General features: G+C 51.4%; 1 protein-coding gene across 3 annotated transcripts in view; it reads right to left on the bottom strand.

Annotated features, from left to right (window-relative positions):
* Positions 1-2,013: 2,013 nt before the first annotated feature.
* Positions 2,014-18,303, bottom strand: part of LOC131954827 (transient receptor potential cation channel subfamily M member-like 2) — a 42,281-nt gene continuing 25,991 nt past the window's right edge. For 2 of the 3 annotated variants that reach the window (XM_059318629.1, XM_059318620.1), the window contains exons 24-32: positions 13,964-14,073; positions 9,714-9,853; positions 9,305-9,435; positions 9,132-9,226; positions 8,270-8,479; positions 7,656-7,863; positions 6,826-6,945; positions 5,620-5,817; positions 2,014-2,363 (exon numbers count right to left, since the gene is read on the bottom strand). In XM_059318629.1, the coding sequence (XP_059174612.1) occupies positions 2,259-2,363; positions 5,620-5,817; positions 6,826-6,945; positions 7,656-7,863; positions 8,270-8,479; positions 9,132-9,226; positions 9,305-9,435; positions 9,714-9,853; positions 13,964-14,073 (1,317 nt within the window). In that variant the 3' untranslated portion in view covers positions 2,014-2,258. The remainder of the gene's footprint in view (positions 2,364-5,619; positions 5,818-6,825; positions 6,946-7,655; positions 7,864-8,269; positions 8,480-9,131; positions 9,227-9,304; positions 9,436-9,713; positions 9,854-13,963; positions 14,074-18,303) is intronic. The other variant, XM_059318638.1, reaches the window with a different exon arrangement.

An 18,303-nucleotide genomic window follows, 5' to 3' on the forward strand; every position in this document is an offset into this window, starting at 1 on the left:
GAGCTTTATATATTAGATCTATAGATAAAAGTGTTCAACCCCACCATTTGGACTTTATATATTAGATCTATAGATAAAAGTGTTCAACCCCACCATTTGAGCTTTATATATTAGTCAGGGGTCTCCAAACTACGGCCCGCGAGGTCCTCTCATCCGGCCCGCGGAGATCTTTTTGTCCACGGAAAAAACGTTTGTTGGTGATGGCTGAAGAACTTTGCCCAGAAAAATCAAAGACATGCCTGGAAGAAACTGGCCCCCGAACTGAAATTTGATAGTTAATGCGGCCCTCGGACTGAAAAGTTTGGAGACCCCTGTATTAGATCTATAGATAAAAGTGTTCAACCCCACCATTTGGGCTTTATATATTAGATCTATAGATAAAAGTGTTCAACCCCACCATTTGGACTTTATATATTAGATCTATAGATAAAAGTGTTCAACCCCACCCATAATCGTTCCCTGGTTTTGTTGGGGGAACTTTTTACAAGCTTTTCTTCAACTCACTTCCTTTGTCGTCAGTCTAGATCGAAACACCCGAGCGAATTAACGGGCACTTCTAATTGACATATACGGTTCGTAGTTGGTACGTGGGTCAAGACAGGAAGACAATGCATCATGACATTAAAGTTGACTTAATTGGATACCTAATTAATTTTTATGAATTAATTAAAATTTTGTCCAAATTAGTAGGCTGTCTCATCAAACTATTCCGCGCTATTAGACACGCGTCATCACGCTCAATAAGTGCGCAATAGTTTTTAGTCATGCAACTCTAGTGTAAATAAAAACATGTAAAGTGCTAAAAAGTTTTTCACAAAAAAACGTTTTAATAACAAGCTTTTATGTAATAATGCACTAAAAAGTAGAAAATAAAGTATACACTCCTATTTAAATTACTATAAAGAAAAGAGTGGGTCTCTTCTCAAATATTAGTAAAGGTATCCAATAGGTACTAAAGTGACCCATTTTTCTTTATAGTAATTTAAATAAAAGTGTATACTTTATTTTCTACTTTTTAGTGCATTATTACATAACAGCTTGTTATTAAAACGCTTTTTATGATTTTTTTTTAGCTGTTTGATCACAAGGGATACATTTCATTTATTAATTTTTTGGTAAATTTTTACTTTCTCGTATACGAAGTATAGAGAAAGTATTGTAATCGTGCAAAAAAAAAAATCGAGATTTTTGCAAATCTCGACGTTTTACACTTCCATGGATCGGAAAAACATAGTTTTCTAATCTTGTCCGTATGTGTGTGTGTGTGTGTATCTGTGAACACAATAACTTGTGTACCGTTACAGCTTGGTTGATGAAGTATTTTATAGCTTGAGTGCTGTTTCAGATAGTTATATGAAATGTCACATCTAAGTAAAAGACCTAATTCTCTGCCTGCTGTCTAATTTTGAGTTATTTCCGTTGACCGGAAGTAGTAATTTTCGCTATTTCCGATTTCACAAAAAACGCATGTAAATTTATAAATTACTAATAATATTCCGCACTACTATACACATACAGTTTGGCGTTTACTTGTTGCGCAATTCTTTTTTCTTCAAAATTTTATTTTAAAAAGTTTAAGTAATTTAACATCGATTGAAAATATAGTCTGTATCTAGAGTTGCTGTACAAGAATTTTCAAGACAGTTTAGGGGAGATCACTCCCGGTTTATTGGTATTTGGGTAATACTGTCCCCCATTAAAGCTTATTATCAGAAAGGTTTTTATATTCATTTTGTTTTAGTAGTTCTGAATTTTAAAAGTGTAAACAGTAAGTTAATATTTTAGTAACGGGTTGTTAACGCAATTGTTACTGAATTAATTAAGATAATGACTAGTTAATTACATGAGATTTAAGCTAAGGTGAGTGTGAGTTGACTTTGGAGATAAATTATCGTTTTCAATCGTTGCATCATAACTCAGTCAAAATTGAATTTCAAGATTTGCCACAAACCCACAGACGCACAAATAGACAGACATTGGGAATTAAATAAAAACTTTTACAAACGTGAATTATTTTCTTTAATACACCAAAAACACAATTCTAAAAAAAAAGGAAACAAGAAAGAATGTGGTTTAATATTTCGAACGCCATCATTTGTTTTCTATTGTGTGTGAGGTCATGTATGTGAGGTCATGTGTGTGAGGTCATGTGTGTGAGGTCATGTGTGTGAGGTCATGTGTGAGGTCCAGTGGGTGAGGTCATGTGTGTGAGGTCCAGTGGGTTAGGTCATGCGTGTGAGGTCCAGTGGGTGACTTTGTTAGCTGCTGGACTCGTCTAGTACCCTGGCCACTTCGAGAACGTGCGGCAGCTGACTGCTGGCCAGGTGCATCTGTGATGAGACCTCGCGCCAGTGACGCTCGCGCTACAGGGTTCAAACATGACAGGGGTTAGGGTTCAAACATGACAGGGGTTAGGGTTCAAACTTGACAGGAGTTAGGGTTTAAACTTGACAGGAGTTAGGGTTTAAACATGACAGGTAATTCAAGTTTTAATCTATGCTAAGTCTAGCCACCCACCTGTACGATTTCTAGCCACCCACCTGTATGATCTTCTAGCCACCCACCTGTACGATTTCTAGCCACCCACCTGTATGATCTTCTAGCCACCCACCTGTATGATCTAGCCACCCACCTGTATGATCTTCTAGCCACCCACCTGTATGATCTTCTAGCCACCCACCTGTATGATATAGCCACCCACCTGTATGATCTAGCCACCCACCTGTATGATCTTCTAGCCACCCACCTGTATGATCTTCTAGCCACCCACATGTATGATCTAGCCACCCACCTGTATGATATAGCCACCCACCTGTATGAACTAGCCACTCACCTGTATGATCTTCTAGCCACCCACATGTATGATCTAGCCACTCACCTGTATGATCTTATAGCCACCCACCTGTATGATCTAGCCACCCACCTGTATGATCTAGCCACCTGTATGATCTTCTAGCCACCCACCTGTATGATCTTCTAGCCACCCACCTGTATGATCTTCTAGCCACTAACCTGTATGATCTTCTAGTCACCCACCTGTATGATCTAGCCACCCACCTGTATGATCTAGCCACCCACCTGTATGATCTAGCCACTCACCTGTATGATCTTCTAGCCACCCACCTGTATGATCTTCTAGCCACCCACCTGTATGATCTAGCTACCCACCTGTATGATCTTCTAGCCACCCACCTGTATGATCTTCTAGCCACCCACCTGTATGATCTTCTAGCCACTAACCTGTATGATCTTCTAGCCACCCACCTGTATGATCTAGCCACCCACCTGTATGATCTTCTAGCCACCCACCTGTATGATCTTCTAGCCACCCACCTGTATGATCTTCTAGCCACCCACCTGTATGATCTTCTAGCCACTAACCTGTATGATCTTCTAGTCACCCACCTGTATGATCTAGCCACCCACCTGTATGATCTAGCCACCTATATGATCTTCTAGTCACCCACCTGTATGATCTTCTAGCCACCCACCTGTATGGTCTAGCTACCCACCTGTATGATCTAGCCACCTATATGATCTTCTAGTCACCCACCTGTATGATCTTCTAGCCACCCACCTGTATGATCTAGCCACCCACCTGTATGATCTAGCCACCTATATGATCTTCTAGTCGCCCACCTGTATGATCTTCTAGCCACCCACCTGTATGATCTAGCCACCCACCTATATGATCTTCTAGCCACCCACCTGTATGATCTAGTCACTCACCTGTACGATTTCTAGCCACCCACCTGTATGATCTTCTAGCCACCCACCTGTATGATCTAGCTACCCACCTGTATGATCTTCTAGCCACCCACATGTATGATATAGCCACCCACCTGTATGATCTAGTCACCCACCTGTATGATCTTCTAGCCACCCACCTGTATGATCTTCTAGCCACCCCCTATGAACTTCTAGCCACCCACCTGTATGATCTTCTAGCCACCCACCTGTATGATCTTCTAGCCACCCACCTGTATGATCTTCTAGCCACCCCTATGATCTTCTAGCCACCCACCTGTATGATCTTCTAGCCACCCACCTGTATGATCTTCTAGCCACCCACCTGTATGATCTTCTAGCCACCCACCTGTATGATCTAGCCACCCACCTGTATGATCTTCTAGCCACCCACCTGTATGATCTTCTAGCCACCCACCTGTATGATCTTCTAGCCACCCACCTGTATGATCTAGCCACCCACCTGTATGATCTAGCCACCCACCTGTATGATCTTCTAGCCACTCACCTGTATGATCTTCTAGCCACCCCCTATGATCTTCTAGCCACCCACCTGTATGATATTCTAGCCACCCACCTGTATGATCTTCTAGCCACCCACCTGTATGATCTTCTAGCCACACACCTGTATGATCTAGCCACCCACCTGTATGATTTCTAGCCACCCCCTATGATCTTCTAGCCACCCACCTGTATGATCTTCTAGCCACCCACCTGTATGATCTTCTAGCCACCCACCTGTATGATCTTCTAGCCACCCACCTGTATGATCTTCTAGCCACCCACCTGTATGATCTTCTAGCCACCCACCTGTATGATCTTCTAGCCACCCACCTGTATGATCTTCTAGCCACCCACCTGTATGATCTTCTAGCCACCCACCTTTATGATCTTCTAGCCACACACCTGTATGATCTTCTAGCCACCCACCTGTATGATCTTCTAGCCACCCACCTGTATGATCTAGTCACCCACCTGTATGATCTTCTAGCCACCCACCTGTATGATCTTCTAGCCACCCACCTGTATGATCTTCTAGCCACACACCTGTAAGATCTTCTAGCCACCCACCTGTATGATCTAGCCACCCACCTGTATGATCTAGCCACCCACCTGTATGATCTTCTAGCCACCCACCTGTATGATCTTCTAGCCACCCACCTGTATGATCTTCTAGCCACCCACCTGTATGATATTCTAGCCACCCACCTGTATGATCTTCTAGCCACCCACCTGTATGATCTTCTAGCCACCCACCTGTATGATCTTCTAGCCACCCACCTGTATGATCTAGCCACCCACCTGTATGATCTAGCCACCCACCTGTATGATCTTCTAGCCACCCACCTGTATGATCTTCTAGCCACCCACCTGTATGATCTTCTAGCCACCCACCTGTATGATCTAGCCACCCACCTGTATGATCTAGCCACCCACCTGTAAGATCTTCTAGCCACCCACCTGTATGATCTTCTAGCCACCCACCTGTATGATCTAGCCACCCACCTGTATGATATTCTAGCCACCCACCTGTATGATCTTCTAGCCACCCACCTGTATGATCTTCTAGCCACCCACCTGTATGATCTTCTAGCCACCCACCTGTATGATCTAGCCACCCACCTGTATGATCTAGCCACCCACCTGTATGATCTTCTAGCCACCCACCTGTATGATCTTCTAGCCACCCACCTGTATGATCTTCTAGCCACCCACCTGTATGATCTAGCCACCCACCTGTATGATCTAGCCACCCACCTGTAAGATCTTCTAGCCACCCACCTGTATGATCTTCTAGCCACCCACCTGTATGATCTAGCCACCCACCTGTATGATCTAGCCACCCACCTGTAAGATCTTCTAGCCACCCACCTGTAAGATCTTCTTGTCCAGCTTGTCGTTGCTATGGTAATGAAAGCTCCATATTTCCGCCTCCACCCATGCATTGTCCGTGTTGTTGGTGTCGTCCATGTAGCCCTTGTATACCATGGAGCTGCTCAGGCTGGAAGACATGGATCTACCCAGAATTCCAGAGAAAATAAAGTCGCTGCTCACAAACTGACGAAAAAACTGAAAGGACATGGTGGAATTATTTGCATGCTCCTACCTGTCACCTGCCCGCCCACCTGTCACCTGCCCGCCCACCTGTCACCTGCCCGCCCACCTGTCACCTGCCCGCCCACCTGTCACCTGCCCGCCCACCTGTCACCTGCCCGACTACCCGTCACCTGCCCGTCTACCAGTCACCTGCCCGCCCGCCCGTCACCTGCCCGCCCACCTGTCACCTGCCCGCCCACCCGTCACCTGCCCGCCCACCTGTCACCTGCCCGCCCACCCGTCACCTGCCCGCCCACCCGTCACCTGCCCGCCCACCCGTCACCTGCCCGCCCACCCGTCACCTGCCCGCCCACCCGTCACCTGCCCGCCCAACTGTCACCTGCCCGCCCACCTGTCACCTGCCCGCCCACCTGTCACCTGCCCGCCCACCTGTCACCTGCCCGCCCACCTGTCACCTGCCCGCCCACCTGTCACCTGCCCGCCCACCTGCCCGCCCACCTGTCACCTGCCCGCCCACCTGTCACCTGCCCGCCCACCTGTCACCTGCCCGCCCACCTGTCACCTGCCCGCCCACCTGTCACCTGCCTGCCCACCCGTCACCTGCCCGCCCACCCGTCACCTGCCCGCCCACCTGTCACCTGCCCGCCCACCCGTCACCTGCCCGCCCACCCGTCACCTGCCCGCCCACTGTCACCTGCCCGCCCACCCGTCACCTGCCCGCCCAACTGTCACCTGCCCGCCCACCTGTCACCTGCCCGCCCACCTGTCACCTGCCCGCCCACCTGCCCGCCCACCCGTCACCTGCCCGCCCACCTGCCCGCCCACCTGTCACCTGCCCGCCCACCTGCCCGCCCACCCGTCACCTGCCCGCCCACCTGTCACCTGCCCGCCCACCTGTCACCTGCCCGCCCACCCGTCACCTGCCCGCCCACCTGTCACCTGCCCGCCCACCTGCCCGCCCACCTGTCACCTGCCCGCCCACCCGTCACCTGCCCGCCCACCTGTCACCTGCCCGCCCACCTGTATCATGTCGTCCTGATCCAGCTGTGTCGTGCCTGGCACCTCCTTCTCCCCCAGGAGTTCCTTCATGAACATTTCGCACAGGACGTTGAACTTGTTCACCCTGCCCGTGATGAAGTCCTGCAAAATACAGTTGCCACGTCACCAACTCAGTACGACCTTGACATTGCTAGTGTCCTAGTTGTGTAGAACTTAAGTTATTTCAGAAAACAAATATTGAATTATGTAACGTTGATCGTAGGTCACTCAAATATTGCAAATATCAAATGTACATACCCCGTGGGTTAAGTACACACCCCGTGGGTCGGGTCAAGTACACACCCCGTGGGTCAAGTACACACCCCGTGGGTCAAGTACACACCCCGTGGGTCAAGTACACACCCCGTGGGTCAAGTACATACCCCGTGGGTCAAGTACACACCCCGTGGGTCAAGTACACACCCCGTGGGTCAAGTACACACCCCGTGGGTCAAGTACATACCCCGTGGGTCAAGTACATACCCCGTGGGTCGGGTCAAGTACATACCCCGTGGGTCAAGTACACACCCCGTGGGTCAAGTACACACCCCGTGGGTCAAGTACACACCCCGTGGGTCAAGTACATACCCCGTGGGTCGGGTCAAGTACACACCCCGTGGGTCAAGTACACACCCCGTGGGTCAAGTACACACCCCGTGGGTCAAGCACATACCCCGTGGGTCAAGTACATACCCCGTGGGTCGGGTCAAGCCCCGTGGGTCAAGCACATACCCCGTGGGTCAAGTACACACCCCGTGGGTCAAGTACACACCCCGTGGGTCAAGCACATACCCCGTGGGTCAAGCACATACCCCGGGTAGAGAGTCCTCATTGACCAGTTCGTCCTGTACCACCATGATCTCCAGCACCTTCTTGCCGTTGACCATCTTGTGGCCCATGGAGATGTCTGCAGCGTTGTAGATGTTCTTCCAGCGGGAAACGATGGCGTAGATCATGTGGTTGGGACCCCAGCGCCACAGGTTGCCACGCCCCCGCATCCCCGTGCGGCCCATAGGATTTCTGCATTTGTGTAAACATTTCATCTCGCATACAAACAACAATGTTTGTTAGATAATCTAGGCGACATCAGCATCAAACTCATAGCACAACCACCCACCCACTCACAATCACTCATAAACCTACCATCACCCACCTACCATCACCCACCCACCAACCATCACCCACCCACCTACCATCACCCACCTACCATCACCCACCCACCCACCATCACCCACCTACCACCCACCAATCATCACCCACCTACCACCACCCACCTACCATCACCCACCTACCATCACCCACCTACCATCACCCACCCACCAACCATCACCCACCCACCTACCATCCCCCACCTACCATCACCCACCCACCTACCATCACCCACCTACCACCACCCACCTACCATCACCCACCCACCACCACCCACCTCGGCACGCCGCTAGAGTCGACCGTGTACTGAAAGTTCTGCTCGTCTTTGACTGCCAGGCTGACCCTGTTGACCGTGTACTTCTCCCCGCCCGAGGTCCACTCCTCCCGCTCCTGGTTGAACTGCGGGTTGAACTCCAACCACAGCACGTCTGAGCTGTCCATGTCAGCCACATCAAGCTTGGCCCGCTCCTCGCGCTGTCGCATGATCCTGGAGTAGAGGTTAGGTCACTTGTTAGGTCACTTGTTGGGTCAGTTGTTAGGTCACTAGTCAGGTCACTTGTTAGGTCACTTGTTGGGTCAGTTGTTAGCTCACTTGTTAGGTCACTTGTTAGGTCAGTTGTTAGGTCACTAGTCAGGTCACTTGTTAGGTCACTTGTTGGGTCAGTTGTTAGGTCACTAGTCAGGTCACTTGTTAGGTCACTTGTTGGGTCAGTTGTTAGCTCACTTGTTAGGTCACTTGTTAGGTCAGTTGTTAGGTCACTAGTCAGGTCACTTGTTAGGTCACTTGTTGGGTCAGTTGTTAGCTCACTTGTTAGGTCACTTGTTAGGTCAGTTGTTAGGTCACTAGTCAGGTCACTTGTTAGGTCACTTGTTGGGTCAGTTGTTAGCTCACTTGTTAGGTCACTTGTTAGGTCAGTTGTTAGGTCACTAGTCAGGTCACTTGTTAGGTCAGTTGTTAGGTCACTTGTTAGGTCACTAGTCAGTTCACTTGTTACGTCAGTTGTTAGGTCACTTGTTAGGTCACTAGCCTGTTCACTTGTTGGGTCACTTGTTAGGTCACTAGCCTGGTCACTTGTTAGGTCAGTTGTTAGGTCACTAGCCAGGTCAGTTGTTAGGTCAATTGATCAAACTTGACCTACTCAAACAAGTCCGGGTCCACATATGGCTGTCTTGTGACGTCATAGAGAGAGATTTCTTTGGAGAAAGATGGAGGGTCGTAGCTCGGGTAACTCTCCTGTTGGGTGGACAACCAAGAGTTACCTCCCATATTTATGATAACCAAGTTACCTCCCATTTGACAACCAAGACTTACCTCCCACGAAACGTTCTTGTCAAAAACAGGAAACCGCCGTATGGTGGTGCCCGGGTACGGGGACATCCTGCATTTAGAGTGCTGGTCTCGTAGGGTCATAACCTCACCTGGAGTCTGGAACTTTTTCTTGGCTGTGGAGAGCGGCATAAGTGTTAGTGGAACACTGCCGGCCACTCCAGCCTGTCACCCACTGCTAGTAACCCCACCCCACCCCACCCCTGCCCGCCACCCCACCCCCCTGCCCGCCACCCCACCCCTCTGCCCGCCACCCCACCCCTCCCCCCCACCTCTGCCCGCCACCCCTCCCCTCCCCCGCCCCCCTGCCCGCCACCCCACCCCTCCCCCCCACCTCTGCCCGCCACCCCTCCCCTCCCCTGCCCGCCACCCCACCCCCCTACCAGCCACCCACCTGTCTCCTCCAGTACGTGTCGCATGTGCTCTAGTGTGAGCGAGAGGGAGGTCTGGCTGTTGATGACACCAAAGAGACGGTCGTGCAGGTTCTCCATGTGCTTGCCGTGGTTGGCTTGTTCTTTGGCCAGCAGTCGCAGTCTGTTGACACAGTCGACTCGCTTAGTGGGGGCTTGGTGGGCTGATGGGCTTGGTGGGCTGATGGGCTTGGTGGGCTGATGGACTTGGTGGGTTGATGGGCTTGGTGGGCTGATGGGCTTGGTGGGTTGATGGGCTTGGTGGGCTGATGGTTTGGTGGGCTGATGGGATTGGTGGGCTGATGGGATTGGTGGGCTGATGGGATTGGTGGGCTGATGGGATTGGTGGGCTGATGGGATTGGTGGGCTGATGGGATTGGTGGGCTGATGGGCTTGGTGGGGCTGGGGGATGAATGGGTGAACCTTGTTTATAGTTGGTGTAGTGAGCAAGTAAAGTGGGTGGGGTGTGGGGGGGGGGGATGAATGGGTGAACCTTGTTTATAGTTGGTGTAGTGAGCAAGTAAAGTGGGTGGGGTGTGGGGGGGGGGATGAATGGGTGAACCTTGTTTATAGTTGGTGTAGTGAGCAAGTAAAGTGGGTGGGGTGTGGGGGGGGGGGATGAATGGGTGAACCTTGTTTATAGTTGGTGTAGTGAGCAAGTAAAGTGGGTGGGGTGGGGGGGGGGGATGAATGGGTGAACCTTGTTTATAGTTGGTGTAGTGAGCAAGTAAAGTGGGTGGGGTGTGGGGGGGATGAATGGGTGAACCTTGTTTATAGTTGGTGTAGTGAGCAAGTAAAGTGGGTGGGGTGTGGGGGGGGGGGGGATGAATGGGTGAACCTTGTTTATAGTTGGTGTAGTGAGCAAGTAAAGTGGGTGGGGTGTGGGGGGGGGATGAATGGGTGAACCTTGTTTATAGTTGGTGTAGTGAGCAAGTAAAGTGGGTGGGGTGTGGGGGGGGGGGATGAATGGGTGAACCTTGTTTATAGTTGGTGTAGTGAGCAAGTAAAGTGGGTGGGGTGGGGGGGGGATGAATGGGTGAACCTTGTTTATAGTTGGTGTAGTGAGCAAGTAAAGTGGGTGGGGTGTGGGGGGGGGATGAATGGGTGAACCTTGTTTATAGTTGGTGTAGTGAGCAAGTAAAGTGGGTGGGGTGGGGGGGATGAATGGGTGAATCTTGTTTATAGTTGGTGTAGTGAGCAAGTAAAGTGGGTGGGGTGGGGGGGGGATGAATGGGTGAACCTTGTTTATAGTTGGTGTAGTGTGCAAGTAAAGTGGGTGGGGTGGGGGGGGGTGAATGGGTGAACCTTGTTTATAGTTGGTGTAGTGAGCAAGTAAAGTGGGTGGGGTGGGGGGGGGGATGAATGGGTGAACCTTGTTTATAGTTGGTGTAGTGAGCAAGTAAAGTGGGTGGGGTGTGGGGGGGATGAATGGGTGAACCTTGTTTATAGTTGGTGTAGTGAGCAAGTAAAGTGGGTGGGGTGGGGGGGGGATGAATGGGTGAACCTTGTTTATAGTTGGTGTAGTGAGCAAGTAAAGTGGGTGGGGTGTGGGGGGGGGATGAATGGGTGAACCTTGTTTATAGTTGGTGTAGTGAGCAAGTAAAGTGGGTGGGGTGTGGGGGGGGAATGAATGGGTGAACCTTGTTTATAGTTGGTGTAGTGAGCAAGTAAAGTGGGTGGGGTGGGGGGGGGGATGAATGGGTGAACCTTGTTTATAGTTGGTGTAGTGAGCAAGTAAAGTGGGTGGGGTGTGGGGGGGGGATGAATGGGTGAACCTTGTTTATAGTTGGTGTAGTGAGCAAGTAAAGTGGGTGGGGTGGGGGGGGGGGATGAATGGGTGAACCTTGTTTATAGTTGGTGTAGTGAGCAAGTAAAGTGGGTGGGGTGGGGGGGGATGAATGGGTGAACCTTGTTTATAGTTGGTGTAGTGAGCAAGTAAAGTGGGTGGGGTGGGGGGGATGAATGGGTGAACCTTGTTTATAGTTGGGTGTAGTGAGCAAGTAAAGTGGGTGGGGTGGGGGGGGATGAATGGGTGAACCTTGTTTATAGTTGGTGTAGTGAGCAAGTAAAGTGGGTGGGGTGTGGGGGGGGGATGAATGGGTGAACCTTGTTTATAGTTGGTGTAGTGAGCAAGTAAAGTGGGTGGGGTGGGGGGGGGATGAATGGGTGAACCTTGTTTATAGTTGGTGTAGTGAGCAAGTAAAGTGGGTGGGGTGTGGGGGGGGATGAATGGGTGAACCTTGTTTATAGTTGGTGTAGTGAGCAAGTAAAGTGGGTGGGGTGGGGGGGGGATGAATGGGTGAACCTTGTTTATAGTTGGTGTAGTGAGCAAGTAAAGTGGGTGGGGTGTGGGGGGGATGAATGGGTGAACCTTGTTTATAGTTGGTGTAGTGAGCAAGTAAAGTGGGTGGGGTGGGGGGGGATGAATGGGTGAACCTTGTTTATAGTTGGTGTAGTGAGCAAGTAAAGTGGGTGGGGTGGGGGGGGATGAATGGGTGAACCTTGTTTATAGTTGGTGTAGTGAGCAAGTAAAGTGGGTGGGGTGGGGGGGATGAATGGGTGAACCTTGTTTATAGTTGGTGTAGTGAGCAAGTAAAGTGGGTGGGGTGGGGGGAATTGAATGGGTGAACCTTGTTTATAGTTGGTGTAGTGAGCAAGTAAAGTGGGTGGGGTGTGGGGGGGATGAATGGGTGAACCTTGTTTATAGTTGGTGTAGTGAGCAAGTAAAGTGGGTGGGGTGTGGGGGGGGGGATGAATGGGTGAACCTTGTTTATAGTTGGTGTAGTGAGCAAGTAAAGTGGGTGGGGTGTGGGGGGGGATGAATGGGTGAACCTTGTTTATAGTTGGTGTAGTGAGCAAGTAAAGTGGGTGGGGTGTGGGGGGGGATGAATGGGTGAACCTTGTTTATAGTTGGTGTAGTGAGCAAGTAAAGTGGGTGGGGTGTGGGGGGGATGAATGGGTGAACCTTGTTTATAGTTGGTGTAGTAGCAAGTAAAGTGGGTGGGGTGTGGGGGGGGATGAATGGGTGAACCTTGTTTATAGTTGGTGTAGTGAGCAAGTAAAGTGGGTGGGGTGTGGGGGGGGATGAATGGGTGAACCTTGTTTATAGTTGGTGTAGTGAGCAAGTAAAGTGGGTGGGGTGTGGGGGGGGATGAATGGGTGAACCTTGTTTATAGTTGGTGTAGTGAGCAAGTAAAGTGGGTGGGGTGTGGGGGGGGGGGGATGAATGGGTGAACCTTGTTTATAGTTGGTGTAGTGAGCAAGTAAAGTGGGTGGGGTGTGGGGGGGATGAATGGGTGAACCTTGTTTATAGTTGGTGTAGTGAGCAAGTAAAGTGGGTGGGGTGTGGGGGGGGGATGAATGGGTGAACCTTGTTTATAGTTGGTGTAGTGAGCAAGTAAAGTGGGTGGGGTGTGGGGGGGGGGATGAATGGGTGAACCTTGTTTATAGTTGGTGTAGTGAGCAAGTAAAGTGGGTGGGGTGTGGGGGGGGGGGATGAATGGGTGAACCTTGTTTATAGTTGGTGTAGTGAGCAAGTAAAGTGGGTGGGGTGTGGGGGGGGGATGAATGGGTGAACCTTGTTTATAGTTGGTGTAGTGAGCAAGTAAAGTGGGTGGGGTGTGGGGGGGGGATGAATGGGTGAACCTTGTTTATAGTTGGTGTAGTGAGCAAGTAAAGTGGGTGGGGTGTGGGGGGGGGATGAATGGGTGAACCTTGTTTATAGTTGGTGTAGTGAGCAAGTAAAGTGGGTGGGGTGTGGGGGGGGGGGGATGAATGGGTGAACCTTGTTTATAGTTGGTGTAGTGAGCAAGTAAAGTGGGTGGGGGTGTGGGGGGGGGGATGAATGGGTGAACCTTGTTTATAGTTGGTGTAGTGAGCAAGTAAAGTGGGTGGGGTGGGGGGGGGGGTGAATGGGGGAAAGTTGTTTGTACGCAGTCCCGTCCCCTCGTGTCGTCACGGTTTGGTCTGTGTGGGACAGTCTGGCTAATTAGATGGGTCGAACGTGCTGCTATGTTTGATCAATGCCAACAGATGTCTAATAACTAAAGGGGCAAATGGGCTATTGGGCTGAAAGGGCCATCAGAGGATAGAGTGGGCTATCAGATGATAGAGTGGGCCATCAGATGATAGAGTGGGCCATCAGATGATAGAGTGGGCCATCAGAGAATAGAGTGGGCTATTGGAGAATAGAGTGGGCCATCAGAGAATAGAGTGGGCTATCAGTGTGGGCGACCTCTCCTGTGTCTCCCTTGAAGAATTCAACTTGTCCAGCTTAAGCTTCTCGTCCTTCTTGTGGATCCTGATCAAACTCCGCCACACGTGGAAGTCGTTGCTCAAGGTCACCTGGAAGGTCAGGCTTGAGCTGATAATCTCATCATTCCATGGCGTGTAGGATGTAGCTCTCTCTCTCTCTCCCAGTCAGCACTGTTCTCTCTCTCTCCCAGTCAGCACTGTTCTCTCTCTCTCCCAGTCAGCACTGTTCTCTCTCTCTCCCAGTCAGCACTGTTCTCTCTCTCTCTCTCCCAGTCAGCACTGTTCTCTCTCTCCCAGCCAGCACTGTTCTCTCTCTCTCTCTCTCTCTCCCAGTCAGCACTGTTCTCTCTCTCTCCCAGTCAGCACTGTTCTCTCTCTCTCCCAGTCAGTACTGTTCTCTCTCTCTCTCTCCCAGCCAGCACTGTTCTCTCTCTCTCCCAGTCAGTACTGTTCTCTCTCTCTCTCTCCCAGCCAGCACTGTTCTCTCTCTCTCCCAGTCAGCACTGTTCTCTCTCTCTCTCTCCCAGTCAGTACTGTTCTCTCTCTCTCTCTCCCAGTCAGCACTGTTCTCTCTCTCCCAGCCAGCACTGTTCTCTCTCTCTCTCTCTCTCTCTCCCAGTCAGCACTGTTCTCTACTGTTCTCTCTCTCTCTCTCTCCCCAGTCAGCACTGTTCTCTCTCTCTCCCAGTCAGCACTGTTCTCTCTCTCTCTCTCTCTCCCAGTCAGCACTGTTCTCTCTCTCTCTCTCCAGTCAGCACTGTTCTCTCTCTCTCCCAGTCAGCACTGTTTCTCTCTCTCTCTCCCAGTCAGCACTGTTCTCTCTCTCTCCCAGTCAGCACTGTTCTCTCTCTCTCTCTCCCAGTCAGCACTGTTCTCTCTCTCCCAGTCAGCACTGTTCTCTCTCTCTCTCTCCCAGTCAGTACTGTTCTCTCTCTCTCTCTCCCAGTCAGTACTGTTCTCTCTCTCTCTCTCCCAGTCAGCACTGTTCTCTCTCTCCCAGTCAGCACTGTTCTCTCTCTCTCTCCCAGTCAGCACTGTTCTCTCTCTCTCTCCCAGTCAGCACTGTTCTCTCTCTCCCAGCCAGCACTGTTCTCTCCTCTCTCTCTCTCTCTCTCCCAGTCAGCCACTGTTCTCTCTCTCTCCCAGTCAGCACTGTTCTCTCTCTCTCCCAGTCAGTACTGTTCTCTCTCTCTCTCTCCCAGCCAGCACTGTTCTCTCTCTCTCCCAGTCAGCACTGTTCTCTCCTCTCTCTCTCCCAGTCAGTACTGTTCTCTCTCTCTCTCTCCCAGTCAGCACTGTTCTCTCTCTCCCAGCCAGCACTGTTCTCTCTCTCTCTCTCTCTCTCTCCCAGTCAGCACTGTTCTCTCTCTCTCCCAGTCAGCACTGTTCTCTCTCTCTCTCTCCCAGTCAGCACTGTTCTCTCTCTCTCCCAGTCAGCACTGTTCTCTCTCTCTCTCTCTCTCCCAGTCAGCACTGTTCTCTCTCTCTCCCAGTCAGCACTGTTCTCTCTCTCTCCCAGTCAGCACTGTTCTCTCTCTCTCCCAGTCAGCACTGTTCTCTCTCTCCCAGCCAGCACTGTTCTCTCTCTCCCAGCCAGCACTGTTCTCTCTCTCCCAGCCAGCACTGTTCTCTCTCTCTCCCAGCCAGCACTGTTCTCTCTCTCTCCCAGTCAGCACTGTTCTCTCTCTCTCCCAGTCAGCACTGTTCTCTCTCTCCCAGTCAGCACTGTTCTCTCTCTCTCTCCCAGTCAGTACTGTTCTCTCTCTCTCCCAGCCAGCACTGTTCTCTCTCTCTCCCAGTCAGCACTGTTCTCTGTCTCTCTCTACCAGTCAGTACTGTTCTCTCTCTCTCTCTCCCAGTCAGCACTGTTCTCTCTCTCCCAGCCAGCACTGTTCTCTCTCTCCCAGCCAGCACTGTTCTCTCTCTCTCCCAGTCAGCTCTGTTCTCTCTCTCTCTCTCTCTCCCAGTCAGCACTGTTCTCTCTCTCTCTCCCAGTCACCACTGTTCTCTCTCTCTCTCTCTCCCAGTCAGAACTGTTCTCTCTCTCTCTCTCCCAGTCAGCACTGTTCTCTCTCTCTCTCTCTCTCTCCCAGTCAGCACTGTTCTCTCTCTCTCTCTCCCAGTCAGCACTGTTCTCTCTCTCTCTCTCCCAGTCAGCACTGTTCTCTCTCTCCCAGCCAGCACTGTTCTCTCTCTCTCCCAGCCAGCACTGTTCTCTCTCTCTCTCCCAGTCAGCTCTGTTCTCTCTCTCTCTCTCTCTCCCAGTCAGCACTGTTCTCTCTCTCTCTCCCAGTCACCACTGTTCTCTCTCTCTCTCTCTCCCAGTCAGAACTGTTCTCTCTCTCTCTCTCCCAGTCAGCACTGTTCTCTCTCTCTCTCTCTCTCTCCCAGTCAGCACTGTTCTCTCTCTCTCTCCCAGTCACCACTGTTCTCTCTCTCTCACAGTCAGCACTGTTCTCTCTCTCTCTCTCTCCCAGTCAGCACTGTTCTCTCTCTCTCCCAGTCAGCACTGTTCTCTCCCCCCAGTCAGCACTGTTCTCTCTCTCTCTCTCTCTCTCTCCCAGTCAGCACTGTTCTCTCTCTCTCTCTCCCAGTCAGCACTGTTCTCTCCCCCCCAGTCAGCACTGTTCTCTCTCTCCCAGTCAGCACTGTTCTCTCTCTCTCTCTCTCTCTCTCTCTCTCTCTCTCTCTCTCCCAGTCAGCACTGTTCTCTCCCCTCCCCCCAGTCAGCACTGTTCTCTCTCTCTCTCTCTCTCTCTCTCTCTCTCTCTCCCAGTCAGCACTGTTCTCTCCCCTCCCCCCAGTCAGCACTGTTCTCTCTCTCCCAGTCAGCACTGTTCTCTCTCTCTCTCTCTCTCTCTCTCTCTCTCTCTCCCAGTCAGCACTGTTCTCTCCCCTCCCCCCAGTCAGCACTGTTCTCTCTCTCTCTCTCTCCCAGTCAGCACTGTTCTCTCTCTCTCTCTCTCCCAGTCAGCACTGTTCTCTCCCCTCCCCCCAGTCAGCACTGTTCTCTCTCTCTCTCTCTCTCCCAGTCAGCACTGTTCTCTCTCTCTCTCTCTCTCTCTCCCAGTCAGCACTGTTCTCTCCCCTCCCCCCCAGTCAGCACTGTTCTCTCTCTCTCTCTCTCTCTCTCTCTCTCCCAGTCAGCACTGTTCTCTCTCTCTCTCTCTCTCTCTCTCCCAGTCAGCACTGTTCTCTCTCTCTCTCTCTCCCAGTCAGCACTGTTCTCTCCCCTCCCCCCAGTCAGCACTGTTCTCTCTCTCTCTCTCTCCCCCAGTCAGCACTGTTCTCTCTCTCTCTCTCTCTCTCTCTCCCAGTCAGCACTGTTCTCTCCCCTCCCCCACTGTCAGCACTGTTCTCTCTCTCTCTCTCTCTCTCTCAGTCAGCACTGTTCTCTCCCCTCCCCCCAGTCAGCACTGTTCTCTCTCTCTCTCTCTCTCTCCCAGTCAGCACTGTTCTCTCTCTCTCTCTCTCCCAGTCAGCACTGTTCTCTCTCTCTCTCTCTCCCAGTCAGCACTGTTCTCTCCCCTCCCCCCAGTCAGCACTGTTCTCTCTCTCTCTCTCTCTCCCAGTCAGCACTGTTCTCTCTCTCTCTCTCTCTCTCACAGTCACCACTGTTCTCTCTCTCTCACAGTCAGCACTGTTCTCTCTCTCTCTCTCTCTCCCAGTCAGCACTGTTCTCTCCCCCCCCCCAGTCAGCACTGTTCTCTCTCTCTCTCCCAGTCAGCACTGTTCTCTCTCTCTCTCTCTCCCAGTCAGCACTGTTCTCTCTCTCTCTCTCTCCCAGTCAGCACTGTTCTCTCCCCCCCCCCCAGTCAGCACTGTTCTCTCTCTCTCTCCCAGTCAGCACTGTTCTCTCTCTCTCTCTCTCCCAGTCAGCACTGTTCTCTCTCTCTCTCTCTCCCAGTCAGCACTGTTCTCTCTCTCTCTCCCAGTCAGCACTGTTCTCTCTCTCTCTCTCTCCCAGTCAGCACTGTTCTCTCTCTCTCTCTCTCCCAGTCAGCACTGTTCTCTCTCTCTCTCTCTCCCAGTCAGCACTGTTCTCTCTCTCTCTCCCAGTCAGCACTGTTCTCTCTCTCTCTCTCTCCCAGTCAGCACTGTTCTCTCTCTCTCTCTCTCCCAGTCAGCACTGTTCTCTCCCCTCCCCCCAGTCAGCACTGTTCTCTCCCCTCCCCCCCAGTCAGCACTGTTCTCTCTCTCTCTCCCAGTCAGCACTGTTCTCTCTCTCTCCCAGTCAGCACTGTTCTCTCTCTCTCTCTCCCAGTCAGCACTGTTCTCTCTCTCTCTCTCCCAGTCAGCACTGTTCTCTCTCTCTCTCCC

This window comes from Physella acuta, unplaced genomic scaffold, assembly GCF_028476545.2.
Source record: "Physella acuta isolate Inbredline_101_S28 unplaced genomic scaffold, ASM2847654v3 ptg000079l, whole genome shotgun sequence".
Classification (NCBI taxonomy): Eukaryota; Metazoa; Mollusca; class Gastropoda; family Physidae; genus Physella; species Physella acuta.